The sequence below is a fragment of the Nansenia antarctica genome, assembly GCF_963989245.1.
Source record: "Nansenia antarctica genome assembly, chromosome: 16".
Classification (NCBI taxonomy): Eukaryota; Metazoa; Chordata; class Actinopteri; order Argentiniformes; family Microstomatidae; genus Nansenia; species Nansenia antarctica.
The window spans coordinates 18057601-18075429 of NC_137686.1; the positions used below are offsets into that span (position 1 = coordinate 18057601).

Consider the following 17829-nt stretch of genomic DNA (forward strand, 5'->3'; position numbering starts at 1 on the left):
GATGCAAATTCGTTCACTAATTAGTCGTTACAGTGGGGGGGGGGAAATGCGACCCTTTAACTTTGTCCTATTAATTATGGAAAGAGCCATTCATTTCGCCCTGTGCTGGGTAGGGATGGCCGCGTAAATGCAAGTCATATGGGAAACGACCCTCGGGGGACACTCTGTACATGGGACTCTGGCCAAGAGACCCCCGTCCCGGCACAGCAGAGTAGCGCATGCCGTAGTGGCTGTTCTTACCATACTCTGCTGCTGGGTGGTCGTCGTGTGATTTGAGGGAAAAGATCCCGTTAAAGTTCATCGGGGGGCTGAGTTGCCCATCGAAGTGATGGGGACTGCCGCTCTCGGGTGACGCGTTCTCGTAATATGGCTCATACGTCCCGCCGTAGTTCGAGTAGTGTCGGAAGGGCTTAGTGGCGCTGTCCAGGGTGCTGCTGCCGGTGCCGTGGCCCCCGGGGGGCGTGTTCACCTCGGAGCCCGGGTACGGATACATGCCGTCGTAGGGGGGCCTGCTGCTGGGGAACGTCACCTCTCCGTTCTGATCCGTGAGGAAATTCCGGGCGTTGAGCTGCAAACAGCCGGCCACCAGGTTAGTAGTGGGCTGCGATAATCCTTTGCACAGGGTCTGCACGAAGTTGAGCAGGTCCGGTTTCTTGCCCGCGCTCAGTGTCTCCGACAGGGCCCAGATGTAGTTCTTGGCCAGCCGCAGGGTCTCGATCTTGGACAGCTTCTGGGTCTTGGAGTAGCAGGGCACCACCTTGCGCAGGCTCTCCAGCGCGTCGTTCAGCCCGTGCATGCGGCTGCGCTCGCGCGCATTCGCCTCGTGGCGTCGCATCTTGACCCTCTCGTTCCGGCCTTTGGGGTTCTTTTTCCGCGGCCCTCTCTTCTTGGGAAGCCCGTCTTCATCCTGGAGGTCCTGGTCCTCTCTCTCGTCTTCTTCCCTGTCCGAGATGTCGTCCTCTCCCTCCCTCATCTCCGAGTTGGATGTCACCTCCAGGTTATGTCGGCTGGTGTCTCGGTCGAGGTTTTCAGGTAAGCTTTCGCGAGGAAAATTTGCACCGAACCGGGGCTCACACATCATATCTGTTTCTTCGAACGGTAAAGTCAACATAATTCCTAGAGAACACAAAACGAGAACACGCATTAAGAACGAAACGCTGACACTGAGCTACAAATCGTGACGTTAGAATTATAAGGTTCTATCAAAATTGAGTTTTTTACATAATCTGATCCATTAGGTGTTTTATTAATGCCTGTGTGGTGTTATTTTTAAAATGTTGACATTTTTGAGTTAGTAATTCATAAAATGCAAAGGTTCCATCTCACAGAACATAATGGAATGTAAAAACTTTGACGCTCAATATCTCTGAACTACCCTAAATGGAGATAGAACCTTATCATTCTAAGCTCACGAAATGTGTTCAAATGTTTTATTGTGGCGTGAAAGGGTCCTCCCAAGAGGAACGATTCTGCGCTGCCTGCGAGGCACTAATTGGTCAAATGAAGGCCGATGTCATCGTAGCCTCGTGCCTCAAAGAAGCCACAATCGATATTTATATTTATGAAGGAATATTCTTTCTATTGACAACAATTAGAGCACTCAATTAAAAACACACGCATACCTAATACAGGTGAAACAACCCGAAGACTAGCCTACCGGTACTCACCTGAATGTTGTGTCAGCGTGCTGCATGCATGTTTCCCAAATCAAAATATCCCTTCAGTATCTGCGCCACGCTTCTTCCTTGCAAACAAAATGACTAACAATTCCTCTACTGATGGTGTCTTTCTCTCTTTCTTTCTCTCTACCCCCGCTCTCTCTCTCTCTCCCTCTCTCTCTCTCTCCCTCTCCCTCTCTCTCTCTCTCTCTCTCTCTCTCTCTCTCTCTCTCCCTCTCTCTCTCTCCCTCTCTCTCTCTCTCCCTCTCTCTCTTCTCTCCCTCTCTCTCTCTCTTCTCTCTCTCTCCTCTCTCTCTCTCTCTCTCTCTCTCTCTTCTCTCTCCTCTCTCTCTCTCTGAGAAATGACACTCATGCCAACTGCCAGAGCGGGTACCCATGCCATCTGCCGCTGACGTCTTGTGGCAGGGTTGGTCACGTGGTTGCGGTCCCCAGGGACCTCCATTCCGCACTGATCATCTGGCATCTCTGGTAATGGGTACCGGGAGGCCCACGTTTACCGTCAAAAACACAGACTGAAGAAGGATAACAACTGATATACCAGTCTCTCTCCATATGCAATAAAAATGAATTGGTGTTTGGGGCCTGTAAAAGGGGATATCGCCTTATTTGCGCTCACAACAAGTGTCTCCCAAAGCAAATGGAGAAAATGTGTAACCGGATTGCGTTAGGAATGTGCAGTCAAGATAGTAAATGAAACAACCCAGTAATGCAGAGAGATTGTTCACCTCACCCATCCATCCCAGGTCTGAAAAAAGTGCCAGTCATTTTTTTATTTCATCACACCTGGAGGGGTCCCCTACAATTGTGTGACCTCAAAGACTGTCCAGAAGGAAAGACAACATTTTTGGTCAATTGTCAGACCCCATCAAGGTGCCGTAAATAGGCATAGCTAAAGGCATCAGTATGCAGGGTGGGTATACATGGAGCTTCAGAGACTCTCTGATAGTGCCTGGTAGGCACCTCTGCTGCACACATTAAATACACCCCATGGAGAAGGCCCAATGGCACACGGCCAGATCCACACAGGGACACAGCTGGTTGTGGATATGGGTATATGCACTCCTCCGTGAGTGTAGAGGCGGCCTGTATAACACCGAGTTATGCATGTGAATGACCTTGTCGCAAGGAGAGTCAATGATACCGAGCATATCACCCTCCCCCCCCACCCCCCACACTTTCTTGGACCACATTAAGACTTTCTATCAGAAATATGTTTCTGTCACTTGTTCTTAGTGCTTTAATTGCAATAGCTGTTGATTGCACCCCCTGTTTGAGTTCAGAGGAAGAAAAGACAACACTAACGTTGTGTTACAGGCTTTGCACTGAGAATGACAGTGTGTGTAATGGTGAAGCTGAACTCGTTTAACTTAATGTGTGTGTGTGTGACAGCATGAGTTGTGATTTGAAATGAGGACGTTGAACCACATTCTGTTTCTCTCTGTCTCTGTCTCTCTCTCTCTCTCTCTCTCTCTCTCTCTCTCTCTCTCTCTCTCTCTCTCTCTCTCTCTCTCTCTCACACACACACACACACACACACACACACACACACACACACAAACACACACACATAAAGGCCTACTCCTTCATCGCTGCCTGCCCCCCAAAATGCCTCAGCTGGCGTTCTGAGCGTTCTGGTCCAGCACACACTCCAGCATCTGATGAGTCAAACTCCCCATCTCAGACTAATCAGTTGACTGCACTAATTGCAAATGCAAATATGCAAATTTATATTAATTAATTACTCCACTAATTAGTTCTCTTGTCTTTTCAGGTAATAAATCATTGTGTGGTTGAGAGAGAGAGAGAGAGAGAGAGAGAGAGAGAGAGAGAGAGAGAGAGAGAAAGAAAGAGAGAGAGAGAGAGAGAGAAATGGCGGTGATCTATTGTATTTTCCGGCATGAAAAAATTAAGTATGTACAGGTCTAAAGATTTAACTTTGACAAAATTGAACTTTGTAAAAGAACCCTGACAGAGCTCCCCTGTTGGGTAGAGATGGTGATGCAGTCTATTTAATTTTTTTTTTTTTTTAAATACCTAAGAGGTTCTGTAATTGAACTCTTTTCATTAGCTTTTCATTAGCAAATGATCTCAACACGGGAAACAAAAAAAGGTGAGTGAATTCCTTATTTAGCTTATTAGTTTAATTGATCTTTTGTGTGCCATGGCTATAGGATTGAGAGCATATTTTATTCCAAATTGCACTGACAGTTCATGCCTGTGTTTTAATTATCACATTACCAGCTTTTAAAGATGGTGTGAGGAGTAGAACTGCAAATGGAGGTGCCGTGTTCGCACGCTGAGTTGCAACTGTTCTCATTGATGTCATCACTAGTTATTGGAGAGAGAGGGGGGGGGGTAGAGGGGGAGAGAGAGATAGAGACAGAGAGAGAGAGAGAGACAGAGAGAGACAGAGACAGAGAGGAGAGTGGCTGTCTTAAGACAGCTAAATGTGACAACAATGGCCGAAGGGGAATTGAGAGCACAAGGGGAAGCAGTCCCAGGCCTCTGAGGGATCCAGGACTCATCACACATCCTATTTGGGAGTTCTGCTCTTGTCTGCTGTGTGGACGGTTTGGTTACGTTTACCTTCATCATTTCGCCCGTTATCAAGACTCTACCGCTCTTTTTTTAACTCCTCTTTACCCCCATCACTTCCCTCTCCCGCTCACTGACACCATCAATCCCCAGCACGGCTTTATCTGTGAGCAGCTTCGCCCCCATGCTAGGCTGTGAGACAGCGGCGGCGCGGCAGAGGCCTTCGAAGAGGCGGCAGAGGCCCGGTGGTTTGTGGGATTGATTACAACAAGAAGGCCAGGTCTTGGAGTTGTGTCCTCCAGCTGTGCTGTTCTAGCCAATTAGAATCCCCATATGCTGCCTCTCTCTCTCTCTCTCTCTCTCTCTCTCTCTCTCTCTCTCTCTCTCTCTCTCTCTCTCTCTCTCTTTCTCTCTCTCTTTCTCTCTCTCTCTCTCTCTCTCTCTCTCTGTCCGCTTATGCACAGGTGGGCACCAATATGGAGGCATGGATGGGGGGACAAGGTGTGGGGCAGCCTACAGTTGTAGCCAATCAACATCCTTATACAAACATCCTCTAAGGAGGGAAGACATAGACAAGCTGCATTGTTGTGATGGCTGCTAACAGTGGACTTAGGTGATTTGATCGATTGCAATCCTTGATTTCATATTATGGTCTTAACAATTCGAGTGACAGTATCACCTTCTGCCTTGACACCTAAAACCATCCGACATTATCAGAATTTGTTGTGTTTTAATCCAAATCTGATACTTTCTCTTAGCCAACTCACACTGACTGATTACGCCTGCAGTTGCCAAGTTCCTTTAGATATAATAAATAGGTAAGCAGGTGGGTGGTAGCAAGGTGTTAATAATATTAAAATATGGAGATATGAATAATGGATATGTTTTAAAAGATGTATAATGTAAATATGTTCGCGGTTTCCTTTTTTCAGCAGGGGGAGAGGGGAAGAGAGATGTGCGATAGCGGACGTGTTGCTCAAGGCAAGATTTCGTTTTCAAAAGACGATCTGTTCACAAACACCTAAATGGCTGTGACAATCTGTTATGGAAAACCAAAAGACAACATTTAGCTTTATCTGAACTGTGGAGATACATTTAAAATGTGTCAGTTTATATTTAATTCTGGGATAAAAGTCACAGATTTAGCTTGAATATAATACTGTAGGCCTATGTATACACTGTATGATAAACACGGTAGTTCGTTGAGTGCAACAGAGCAACTGAATAAGATGCTTTGACAACGGTATGATTTCAAGGAAGTAACAAACCTTGACATCCTTGCCAGTATTACTTTCATATGAACTCATTGCTCTTTGCTCATCATAGGTGGCGTTCATAGTACATAGAATGCAGGGATCGAACCAAACCAACAGAAAACTGATTGTAATTGACTGTAAACTTTGGATTCCCTTGTGACTTCACTATCAGGGATAAGTCAGTGTAACACTCTAACATCATTGCTGTCGAGGTAGTCACGGGTAGGTCGAGGGGCTGGCGGCCTGCAGGGGAGAGTTCCGTGCCCTGTTCCATTGTACGCCCCTGATCATCTGTTCCCTGTCAGTCTGTGGGAGAGCTCACACCCACCCCCTCCCCACCCCCCCACCCACAGAGGGGGCTACATTTGGCAGGCGCCCCCGCCCCTGCCTCCTTCTGACAGGGCTCCAGGAAAGAGCGACAGACACAGCCAACAGAAAATGGCTCACCCTGTCTGGGGTCGGTCCCCAGTCAAGATGAGGGAATCTTGCCTCATTATGAGTTGGGCAATGTCCCAGACACACTAGCTGTTGGCCTACTGCAGGCCATTTCTTGGCTTTAATAGGACCTTCTCCTTTCCACTGGGAATTTGAAGATGTAATCACTTTTTACTTAAGGTAAGTGTGTGTGTGGTGTATGGTGTGTCTACAGTGATGGTGAGTGTACTGGAGTGTGGATCTGTTGAAGCAAAATGTGTGTGTGTGTGTGTGTGTCTGTGTGTGTGTATGTGTGTGTGTGTGTCTGTGTGTGTCTGTATATGCGTGTGTGTGTGTGTGTGTGTGTAAGTGTGTGTGTGTGTGTGTGTGTGTCTGTGTGTGTAAGTGTGTGCATGTGTGTGTGTCTGTGTGTGTAAGTGTGTGCATGTGTGTGGGTGTTTGTGTGTGCATCCGTGTGTGTGTGTGTGTGCATCCGTGTGTATGTGTGTGTATGTGTATGTATGTGTGTGTGTGTGTGTGTGTGTGTGTGTGTGTGTATAGAATTAGCTCTGTGTTCACTCACAGGTGTAGCGGTTTTCTTTCTGATAGGGAAAAGCAAACTAATTAGGAGCCCAACATCAGAGGAGCAGTTCCACACAGTGGCCCTGTGATTTAATTATGTGGCAGTGGGCTCTAGGAGACAGGTAATGAAGGGACAGGTCGGGGGACGGCTTCACACGTTCATCTGAGCTCTGGAGCTCTGCCCGGACTCACTACCAGAGATGAGGGGCTTTAACTACACACATGCATGCATACACACACACACACACACACACACACACACACACACACACACACACACACAAGGACCAACGGACCAACGCACAACCAGCCAACCAATTGCTGGCAGGTGAAAAAGATTAAAAGATCACAAACAAAGCAATATTTGGCTTTTTTCTATGGGATCTGATCCCGACAGGAATTCTACAATATCCTCCAAATCCACAGTGTGTGTGGGTATGAATGTCTCCGCTCTCAATACTAGAGTTCCGTGTTTCAGCAGATGTTGCACCTGAAGATGTGAAGTATGGAAATGACAACCCCAAGGCCACACCCATGTCTGTGCAACCAACCTTGACCAGTAACCATAAATGTCAGTGAAAGCATCATTTATGTGTTTATTTCCTAGCTAATAGCAGCTTGGATATCTTAATAGAATGTCCTAATGATGCTGATGAAATGGAACCGGCATCTGGTACCTAAAACGACAACAAAATGATGGCCGCCCTAATCCACGACTCTCACACTTTTACTGAAAATGGAATAAAGATTTTTTAACACCCTGAGACACATTTTACTGCATTTGGTTGCCGGTGGACAAACCCTACCAGCCTAGGCTATAGAGATACTTTATGGAGAGCGACTTAAAACCAGATTTCTGTTAGGGGAGAACTCTGAGGCTATGGGCACTGAGTAACAGCTGCCTTGTAATTGAATTAACACTCGCCTGCTGCTTAGGCACTCACGCTGTTTAGAGGATAGACACACAACCGCCACAAATTCCATCAGACTGTCTATGAATATGCAAGGCTGAGGTGTGTGATAAACATGGTTTAGTGCGGTGAATATATGTATGTTTGTCTATATGGAGCTAAATGAGGGCTGCTGGATGTAAATGTATTTGGCTTAAATCATGCAAAAATATGAATTAAGTACTGTAGGTGCGTCTTTTTCACTGTTATAAAGCTGTTATTACTAAACAAGTCTGCATTGATGCTGAGATGATTCCAAGTGTAACAGAGACACCCAGTGGTGGAAACGCACTGAGATATATTTTCGAAATAATCGTGTTTTATGTCAACATTGTACGTGGAATACATCTGATATACTAATAATTCCAACCATACATTTCCTCTATGTACATTTAGAAAAATCAATACAGTGTCGTTAAAAATCCTTTCATAGATATTGAAAAACTATTCTCAGACATTTTCACCAGCTAACTAATACCCAATTAATGTGTAATTCATCAGTCTCCTATTTGTCATCCAGACAGGACATCAGTGTTGCTGAAATGAAGACAGGCACACATGATCTGAGCCCTTTGAGTTCAGGTTTATTGATACGGCTGAGCAGTCACATAGCATGGCAGCACACACGGCCGCTCGGCCGGCATGGAAAAGATCACACTCACACACACACACACACACACACACACACACACACACACACACACACACACACACACACACACACACACACACACTTACAAGAAGGAAGTCACAGTGTGGAGAAGAGAAATGCACATTGTATTTCTCTGCAGTTTCACACGTGTAACATTCACCCACTACAACAGTAACATTCACCCACTATCACTCACTACAACAGTCACATTCACCCACTATCACTCACTACAACAGTCACATTCACTCACTATCACTCACTACAACAGTCACATTCACTCACTATCACTCACTACAACAGTCACATTCACCCACTATCACTCACTACAACAGTCACATTCATCCACTATCACTCACTACAACAGTAACATTCACTCACTATCACTCACTACAACAGTAACATTCACCCACTATCACTCACTACAACAGTCACATTCACCCACTATCACTCACTACAACAGTCACATTCACCCACTATCAGTCACTACAACAGTCACATTCACCCACTATCACTCACTCACTACAACAGTAACATTCACCCACTATCACTCACTACAACAGTAACATTCACCCACTATCACTCACTACAACAGTCACATTCACCCACTATCACTCACTACAACAGTCACATTCACCCACTATCACTCACTACAACAGTAACATGTTGACCAAAGAGATTATGTTCTGACTAAACAAGAAAACAAACCAGAAATGACAGTAAACAAACCAGAAATTACTTTTTCCCCCCCTCAGTAATAACCTTTATAAAACAACATTGCTGTACAAGTAATAAATACAACTACCGGTAAGTAAGATATTCTGATTGAGGTTCCAGATAGGGCCCTCATTAGTGGTCTGTTCTGGGGGTTTTACAACAGCAACTGTATTGATAGAGCTAAAGTTAAAAGCAAGCAGACTATAGTCAACACATCAGTCCCTGGAAATGTGTTCTCTTTCATCATACGCCGTCTGATTTCTCCAACGATGCCTCTGGGTGTTTCATAAGCCATACATATTTACAAATTAATGCATCTGCTTAAGAGTTTTGTCGCTTTACATTTAACGATTTAAGAAGTAAGATAGACTGTATGGGTCATGTTTTAGAATACATTTGATTAGTCAAGACACAGAGGGAACTGGGACAGGAAGATGTATTTGTGATAGCGTCAAATCTTTACATGTTATCTATTGTGGTGAACTTGATATAGAGTTATGGACCAAATGGCTGTGTATGCGGCATGCAAGTATTGCTCAACTTAAGATGAAATACACAGAGAAATGACATGTTGAAAGATGAATAAGCTGATCATACAAGGCAGACTAAGACAGTTTCCGAAAGAGACTACAATGTGGTGTGAACACAGAAACGTTACAAAGGGATGGAAGAGAGGGTTTTATTTGTGTGATTCTTGACTATATGATGAAGCGTGCGTGATATAATATCCTCATATTCTAATTGACTGATGGCAGAGTAGTGTGTGCACAGTGATAAGGTTTTCTCCTCTCCTCTGGTGGCTAGTTATGTAAAGAACACATAAAGGCAGGCACACATTCAATCACTTGGTTTGGTAACCATGGACTGTATCGGTTGAAACTATTATGTGATTCATACGTAATAAACAAATGCATGACAATTTAATAGCATATTCTATTTATAATAATAATAATAATAATAATAACGACAACAACAACAACAATAATAACAATAATAATAATAATAATAATAAATAGGAGGAGTTTAAAATAATATTTTGCATGGTTAAAAAAGGAGATCATCTTGAATAAGTTCTCTGTGAAATCTTGAGAACAGTTCAATTTGATATCTGCAAAAGAAGGGATGACCCAGTCTGATTTGCAAATGGAAAGCTTAATTTTTCTAAACTAAAAACAACAAAGGGGAAAACAGACATACAGTATAATCAGTAAATGCAAATACTGCCAAAAAGCTTTTCTCTTGTTTTCACATATACAGTAAAAGCTAAAACAGCATAGCAGAATCTCATTATTATTGTACATATACACAGTCATTTATAATATATTTGCATCTTCTATACACAATGTACGTGAGTCGTACAGTCTTCAGAGTCTGGTGAACACAACCAAGAAGCTGCTACAGTTATGGGCATAGCCTTGATGTCTACAGTTAGGGGCATAGCCTTGATGGCAGTTCAGTTTTCACCTCAAAAGACGGATGAATTCATTGCCTAGCTGTACATCAAACAAGACATCTAACATCACACCAAACCTATGAGATGATGAAGCCAGTTTATGTTGTAGTGAGACCTGGGGGGTATTCCATCAATGTCGCTAAAGGACAATCCAGGTTTATTTTGATAATCCCGCGAGATTTCTAAAACAATCCAGCCTGGATTTTCCTTTAGTTACATTGATGGAATACCCCCCTGGCCGCATAGTGTTAGCCACAATAAAGGACTCCTTACTACATCTTTAGTTACTGTACAGACAAAAGGTATCGAATAGAGAACACATCTATTTTTGTTGAATGAATGGTAAACTGAGACTGTTAGTACAAAAACGCATATTTCTATCAGAAGAAAACACACATTTGTGATATGTTTAAAATGAAAGCCTAATTGTCTTACAAATGGATGTACTACTAAAATATGTTACATTACATCCAGTCAAGGGTGTCGGTAGATTATGAAGTTGGCAATGTAGACAGGAGGCAACATACAGTACTGTACACGAAAACAATACCGAACAACAAATAGAAAACACAGGCTGCTGACTTCAATGTCATCCTTCCCTGTTATTGCAGCAAGCAAGCAAGCAATAACTAGAGAGCTAACAAGTCAGTAGGTAATAGGTATCCTGTGAAACAGTAAGCACACAGCAGGGAGACTCCAGCCCTTATCACAGAGGCAGGAGAGGAAACAGAAGGAAAGTCCATAATCTCGGCCAGCGTCCTATAGCTTACAGCCTTACATTCTGTACACTGATAGTGGGTGGGCTGAAATTCATGACACCTGTCCACATCAAATATAGATTATCATAGTTGCACATATAAATAATCATTATCTTCATAATCATCCTCATCCTCCTCCTCCTCCTCATCATCATCATCATCATCTTTCTGACAGAATAGGTGTCCTTCTTCTGTGTTTTGTGAGGAGGAAACAGTCTGGGTAAGGTTTGTAATTCCAAACTCTGCATAAATCCCACCACACAAAGGCAAAAAAGGAAAAAACGACAAATACAGCTGACAAAAGAAAATAATAAGACAATCCAACGCAATATTCTGTGCGTCCTCTAGGGGGTGGCAGAGTCTCAGAAATGGCCTTTCGTCTGGCAAGAGAGTCCTCCCATGGAGAGGAGTAGGAGGGGGGGAGGGGGGTGCAAATCTACAGCTGAGCAACATAGCAACTCATAGGCCACCACAGTCCCGGATGCTTTTAGTCCATCTCTATCTCTGTGAAAACCAAAAGAGGCTTGAACATTTTGTTTTGAGTTCTGATATGAGATGCATGCTGCTGTTAAAATGCGTGTGAGGGGATTGTGAGAGGAGCTCCTTACCATCAAGTGCTTTAGTCTTGTTGTCGTGGAGACTCTCTGGAGACTCAGCGCCCTCTGGAGACAGCTCACCTAGGGGATTCATTGGAAACAATAAAAACGCTGTGTTCACAATGTTAGAGGAACATGAGGGGGACATTTTGGTTGGTTTAACTCTATGACCTAACAGTGACCCATGGTTTGAAGTTACAACATCCAGGTCAGGCCAGAAGGGAAACTTGCACATAGACCTGTCAAGCATTTATCAAATAACAGACCTATAGTTAAACTAATATAGTATAGTTAAACTAATAACTGACCTATAATTGACCTAAAGAGACCTAAAAAGACTGCTCTGGAAAAAAAATGATGTCATATTCATTCATATTCAGTGAGCTGTTTTACAGGACACTCTTCTGACAGTCTCTCGTCGTCAAAGTAATAAGACCTATAATGGTTGTCAAGTAGTCCAAACAAGACGTAGCCTACCACACTGTAATGGCGGTCAGGTAATAATTACGTACCATTGTGTATTGACTGGACGTCGTCTACTGCGCTCCCAGGCTGTGTTCGCTCTCCTGTCTCCTCTGTGTCACAGTCTGGTGGTCCGTTGATCTCCTCTGGCACAGGCGCTTCATTCGCTTCCTCTGCGCCCTTTGACGCTGATTCAGCCTGCTCTGGTTCTTTTTGGGCCTCCTGGGGTTCCATAGTCACCTCCTGCAGGGCTGCCTCCTCGGCCTCCCTCTTGGCCTTCTCTTCTGTCTCTGTATGGATGCACACATGTTAAGGGCAGGTGTTCATTCACAGACTGCTGCTGTGGTGTATGGGGAAGCTGTGACTCAGGAGGTAGAGCTGGCATCTAATGAACGCAAGGTCAGTGGTTTGAACCCTGGCTCCTCCTGTCCATGTATCGCGGTGTCCTTGGGCAAGACACTGAACCCCAAATTGCTCCCAATGAGCGGGCCGGCGCCTTGCATGGTAGCTTGCCGCCTTTGGTGTGTGAATGTGTGTGAATGGGTGAATGAGAGGCCATTGTAAAGCGCTTTGGAATAAGGCGCTATGTAAGTGCATTAACATCCTCTGTGGCCAACATATTCAATGTCCCTTGGATGAGTGTTCTGTACAAGCATCTGCTGTGACGTTTGCATTCGACGTTTAAAAAACCCCAAACAAAACAGACACAAAAAATAAAAAACAGACACAAAATACAGTTCCAAAAGCACCCTGTTCCCATAGCAACTCTTGGCACCAAAAAGTTGATACCCATCACTTTCAGGATCTAACCCATGGCTAGTCACAATAGTTTGGCAGATAGAACCTACACAGAGGAGGCTGGCAGAGGTAGAAATGGGAGGACAGGCTCATTATAATGCATGGAAAGGAATGAGGACTGGTATCAAACATATTGATAGCATTCCTCATTCTGTCCCATGCATTACAACGAGCCTGTCCTCCCATTTCTACCTCCGCCAGCCTCCCCTGGTACCTACAGTATCTACCAGATACTGGTCAGGTCGCCCTAAGCCCCAGTACAACCTAGCACAGCGCACCCCCCCCCCCCCCCCCCACCTTTAGTAGCCTGGGTCTTCCACCTCTCTCGGTTCTGGTACACCTCCTCGTTCCAGAGGGCCTTGAAGTTCTTCAGGTCCACGGCCAGCAGGGAGCATTGTCCCGACGGGCTGCCCTCCGACGCCGTGCTCTTTACGCTCCCCCGCTTATCATCCTCCGAGCTAATGCTATTCAAACTACACTCACGGGAAGAAGACCAGAGACAGAAGAGACAGAGAGAGAGAGAGAGTGAGAGAATAGAGAGATGGACAAAGTGATTGAGTGCGACAATAAATGTATTCGAGGCCACAAATGTAAAACCTATAAAGATGCAGCAGGTGCAGGCTGCTGACAGGGAGATGCGGGAGCTGAACAATCAGTATTTCCAGTCGGTTGACTCGTAGACTGAAGGCTTGCTGAGTAATGTTAATGACTCCTGTCAGAGAGGAAGGAGTTTATATGGATGTGCAGGTGCAGTGGGAGAGGCATAGGGTGGCTCTCGAAGCACTTTGTCTTCTTAGAGATATGCACTGGGAGACACACACTGTGATAACAAATGTCATTGACATTTTTAATGTAGGCATAGAAGTAGTTGTATCTCAGCGTAAGACTTTTTGACACATGTATGCTGGGAGGCAGCTGTGTATACACGTTGCTGTTGATAAAACCTTCCTGAAAGCAGATTTTTTTCAGGTCTGTTTTCGTACGTGCTCGGAATACGAACGAAAGTCTGTTCCGCCGTGCACACAAACCGCGTCCTGCATCACTCAGAATGTTACGCATGCCGATCCACTACCGAGAGCTTTCTAGAACTCATCATTCTGAGACGGAGCTGCAAATTACCCTATCAAATTACCCTATGATCTGATGTCAAGGTGTAGGGAGGGGCTGGGGCTGTCTGATTGGGTACTGAGACACTCTGGTGCATGACTCTGATGTAAGTTTGATGTCTTGTTGCTTCAGGAATAGATAGATAGATAGACTTTATTTGTCATTGTTACAGTACAGGTACCAAACAACGAAATTTAGGAGGGGAGGCTCCCCTGGTGTTTAAGAAAGGAAAAAGAAACACATTTTGGAAAAAGCATAGATGCATAAAATCACAAGAAGATAAAGAGCTGGTTTACATCAATAGAGGCTATGTACACAATCCACTGTACTATACTGCACAGATAGTCAACTAGGGTTGTCATATTGCACAAGAAAGTATTTTTTTCACATTTTTTTAAAGTGTCACAGTTTGCAGGCTTGAAAATGTACATGTTTGTGCCTCAGCACTAGCTGCCATTACAATCCGTCCGGACTTGTCCTGGGCCCAGAACTTAGGCCTTTTCTGTGTTCAGGGCCTTGACGGCCCTGTGGTAGAAGCAGTTCTTCAGTCTGTTTGTCTTAGCGGCCGGGGTCCTGTACCTCCTGTTCGAGGGCAGCTTGACAAAGTGTTCGTGCCCAGGGTGGGTCGGGTCCTTGGAGATCTTGGAGGCCCTCCTGAGACAGCGTGTTTCGTACAGCTTCTCCAGAGAGGGGAGGGTGGCGCCGGTGATCCCCTGTGCTGTTCTCACGACTCTCTGTAGATCGTTTCTCTCCGCTGCCGTGCAGCTGTGGTACCAGTTGGAGATGCCGAAGGTGAGGATGCTCTCCACTGCGCCGTGGTAGAAGGCCACCAGCATCTCCTGCTTGCTGTGTTGTTTCTTGAGGCATCTCAGGGTGTATAGCCGCTGTTGTGCCCTCTTGATGGTGCCTTTAGTGTTGTCCTTCCAGGCCAGGTCATCCCGTATGATGTGTCCCAGGAAACGGAGGTTTGAGACCATCTCTACGCTCTCTCCGTCGATGAGCAGGGGCAGGATCTCGGACTTTTTCCTCCTGTAGTCTACGATGAGTTCCTGGGTCTTTGACTTGTTTAGCAGCAGGTTGTTTACCTTGCACAGCTTGCTCAATTGCTCTACCTCATCCCTGTACGCCGCCTCGTCCCCCCCCGAGATACATCCCACCACGGTGGTGTCGTCTGCAAACTTTACGATGTAGTTGCTGGGGTGGATGGGGGTGAAGTCGTGGGTGTAGAGGTTGTAGAGGATGGGGCTTAGCACGCAGCCCTGGGGTGACCCAGTGCTGAGTCTGAGGGCTGTGGAGGTGTGGGGGCCCACCCGCACCCTCTGGGGGCGGTTGGTCAGGAAGTCCTTGATCCACGCACATATAGAGTGTGATAGACCCAGGTCTAGTAGTTTGGTCACTAGCCTGTCTGGAAGGATGGTGTTAAAGGCGGAGCTGAAGTCCACGAATGTTAATAGACTTCATAGTGTCGTCATGGTGCATGCATACAGTAGTTGAGTGACTTGTGGCACACTTTGTTATGTCATTATTTTGTTAATAGCAGTAAAAGTTAGCAGGAAATGACTCTATATGACACGACAAGGACTTGAGGTAAATGTAAACAGGAAAGGGAACAGGAAGTGTCTGGAAGTGGCTCACCTGGAGCGTCGGAACCCAGTGGGGCCGGAGTGGGAAGCCTCATCAATGAGCGGAGTGACGATGCGCTCCGTCATGTCAGTCAGCACGGTGAATGTGGGCACCACGATGAAATCAATAAACCCTGGAGACAGCGGGGATGTTACATAAATATAGATTATAAAGAGAGTCTCCAAAGTGTGTGTGTGTGTGTGTGTGTGTGTGTGTGTGTGTGTGTATCCCTGTCTGTCTGTATGTGTGTGTGTGTGTGTGTGTATCCCTGTCTGTCTATATGTGTGTGTGTGTGTGTGTGTGTGTGTGTGTGTGTGTGTGTGTGTGTGGTGTGTGTGTGTGGAAGTTACATACATACCAATTTGTGACTGTGCCACCATGGTGGACTTGCGATCACACAGTGGTGAGAATGGTAAACCCAGTTCGGCCTCCTTGTCCCCCTGGACACAGAGTTCACATCCATCAATCAACAACATTAACAACCTTACTGAAACCATGATATCTCTGGAACGCACACTAATGACAGGCTGGTGTTGCAAGCACAGTTTACCGTTTACATTGCTGTGTGTGAACTCCTAGTTCATGGGTTTTCATTATATTTTAAACAGATATTGACACACAGACACAAACAGACAGACAGAGAGGCAGGCAGACAGACAGGCAGACAGACAGGCAGGCAGACAGACAGACAGACAGGCAGGCAGACAGGCAGACAGACAGACAGACAGACAGACAGACAGACAGGCAGACAGACAGGCAGGCAGACAGGCAGACAGACAGACAGACAGACAGACAGACAGAAAACACTATAATTTGAGGGCGGCCAGTCTGTGAGAGCGAACCAGATCCATCCTTTTTTTCTCTTTTAGCTGTCATTGTTGATTCCCCAGCCTGCCGTCTGTGTATTCTATTCTATTTGCTCATTCGTCCTGTCGCTCGCAGAGCTGCGGCCCCCGCACAATCAGTGAAACCCCTCTGAGAAGAACACATTTGGGTCACAAATGTGTTTCATTTTCTCCGGGCTGATTATCCACAAACAGCTTAGGTGGGGGCCAGAGATGAAATGTTCTCTAAGGTAGTAGAGCTATTTATTGACAATTCATCTGCCGAGGTGTTTGCCTCATTTCCCAGAGGAGCCATGAACAACAACAGTAATATGAACCATTAATATGCATCAATATGAGAGTGGCGCTGTGTCAACGGTAATGTTATTTATGGTCAAGGAATGTCCTTCGTTTTAATCCCTCAGTAGTGATATTGCTTTTTAAAGTGTGGAGTGCCCACCATGTAGTTGAATAATGCTGTATGGAGAACAACAGATGTTTGAATAGGAATTTAGTGAGGGTAGTCCTGGGGCGCTAACGTTTGGTTTAATGACACTGTCTTTGGCTATACTCAGTTGTGTTGCAGCAAAAGTCAATTGTTAACCTCCGCTGGTTATAACAGCCTAGGGTTGCCAGGTTATGGTGGCTTGTGTAGTGGTCTCTCAAAGCGGCGGACTGACCTGTCTGAAGAACTCTTCCAGCAGAGAGGCGGTCCAGCGATGGTGCAGGTCCCAGTTCTTGGCTGGATGGCTGATGTCAGCAGTGTGGAGCAAGAGAGACAGTGCTTTGGGCTTGTCGACCCTGGGGGGGGGAGAGAGAGAGAGAGAGAGAGAGAGAGAGAGAGAGAGAGAGAGAGAGAGAGAGACATAAATATCCGGCAAAAATACATTTACCCACTGTAATCCCCCCCCCCCCCTCGCCCACACACACACACATATACACGCACACGCAAACAAGGTAAAAAAGTATGTATGCTTCAAACAAGGTTAGCCTGAGTGTATTGCAGATTTAGTTCTGCAGATTTGTGCTGACTATGCATCATTTTCTTTATTTCTCTCCCTCTATCTGTGTGTGTGTGTGTGTGTGTGTGTGTGTGTGTGTGTGTGTGTGTGTGTGCACGTGTCTGCGTGCATAGCTTGATAAATGTGCTCAGTTCAGCAGTACAGCCAGTTACTGGTGATGGGATGGCGAGTGTGTGCATACCCTTGAATCAGATACATCTATTCTGGCTAGGAGAGGTTCAATGTCTCATTATTGCTTTTTGAGGCAAATTTTCGGATCCTTTCAAGCAGTGTGGCTACAGGCTAAGTGGTGTCTTCAAGGTGAATAGGCTCTGTCTATTTTTCCCTCACCCTGCTCTAGTTATCGTGACAGCCAACTCAGCACACATGATTCACCGTTCCCTTCAGTCATTTGATACTTTGAT

At 45.5% G+C, this 17829-nt stretch overlaps 2 protein-coding genes across 2 annotated transcripts in view; both read right to left on the minus strand.

Annotated features, from left to right (window-relative positions):
* Nucleotides 1-70: 70 nt before the first annotated feature.
* neurod6b (neuronal differentiation 6b) lies at nt 71-1111 on the minus strand (the record flags this gene model as incomplete). The annotated part of the gene is made up of 1 exon (XM_080546370.1): nt 71-1111. One exon carries the CDS (start codon nt 1109-1111, stop codon nt 71-73), a length of 1041 nt encoding a protein of 346 aa, XP_080402496.1.
* Nucleotides 1112-11480: 10369 nt separating this feature from the next.
* LOC308172052 (dual specificity calcium/calmodulin-dependent 3',5'-cyclic nucleotide phosphodiesterase 1A-like) overlaps nt 11481-17829 on the minus strand; it is a gene marked incomplete at both ends in the record, with an annotated part of 64359 nt that continues 58010 nt past the window's right edge. Inside the window, 7 exons of the mRNA XM_080546963.1 lie at nt 11481-11497; nt 11602-11670; nt 12102-12341; nt 13147-13322; nt 15592-15712; nt 15938-16019; nt 17084-17204. Of these exons, the coding sequence (XP_080403089.1) occupies nt 11481-11497; nt 11602-11670; nt 12102-12341; nt 13147-13322; nt 15592-15712; nt 15938-16019; nt 17084-17204 (826 nt within the window). The remainder of the gene's footprint in view (nt 11498-11601; nt 11671-12101; nt 12342-13146; nt 13323-15591; nt 15713-15937; nt 16020-17083; nt 17205-17829) is intronic.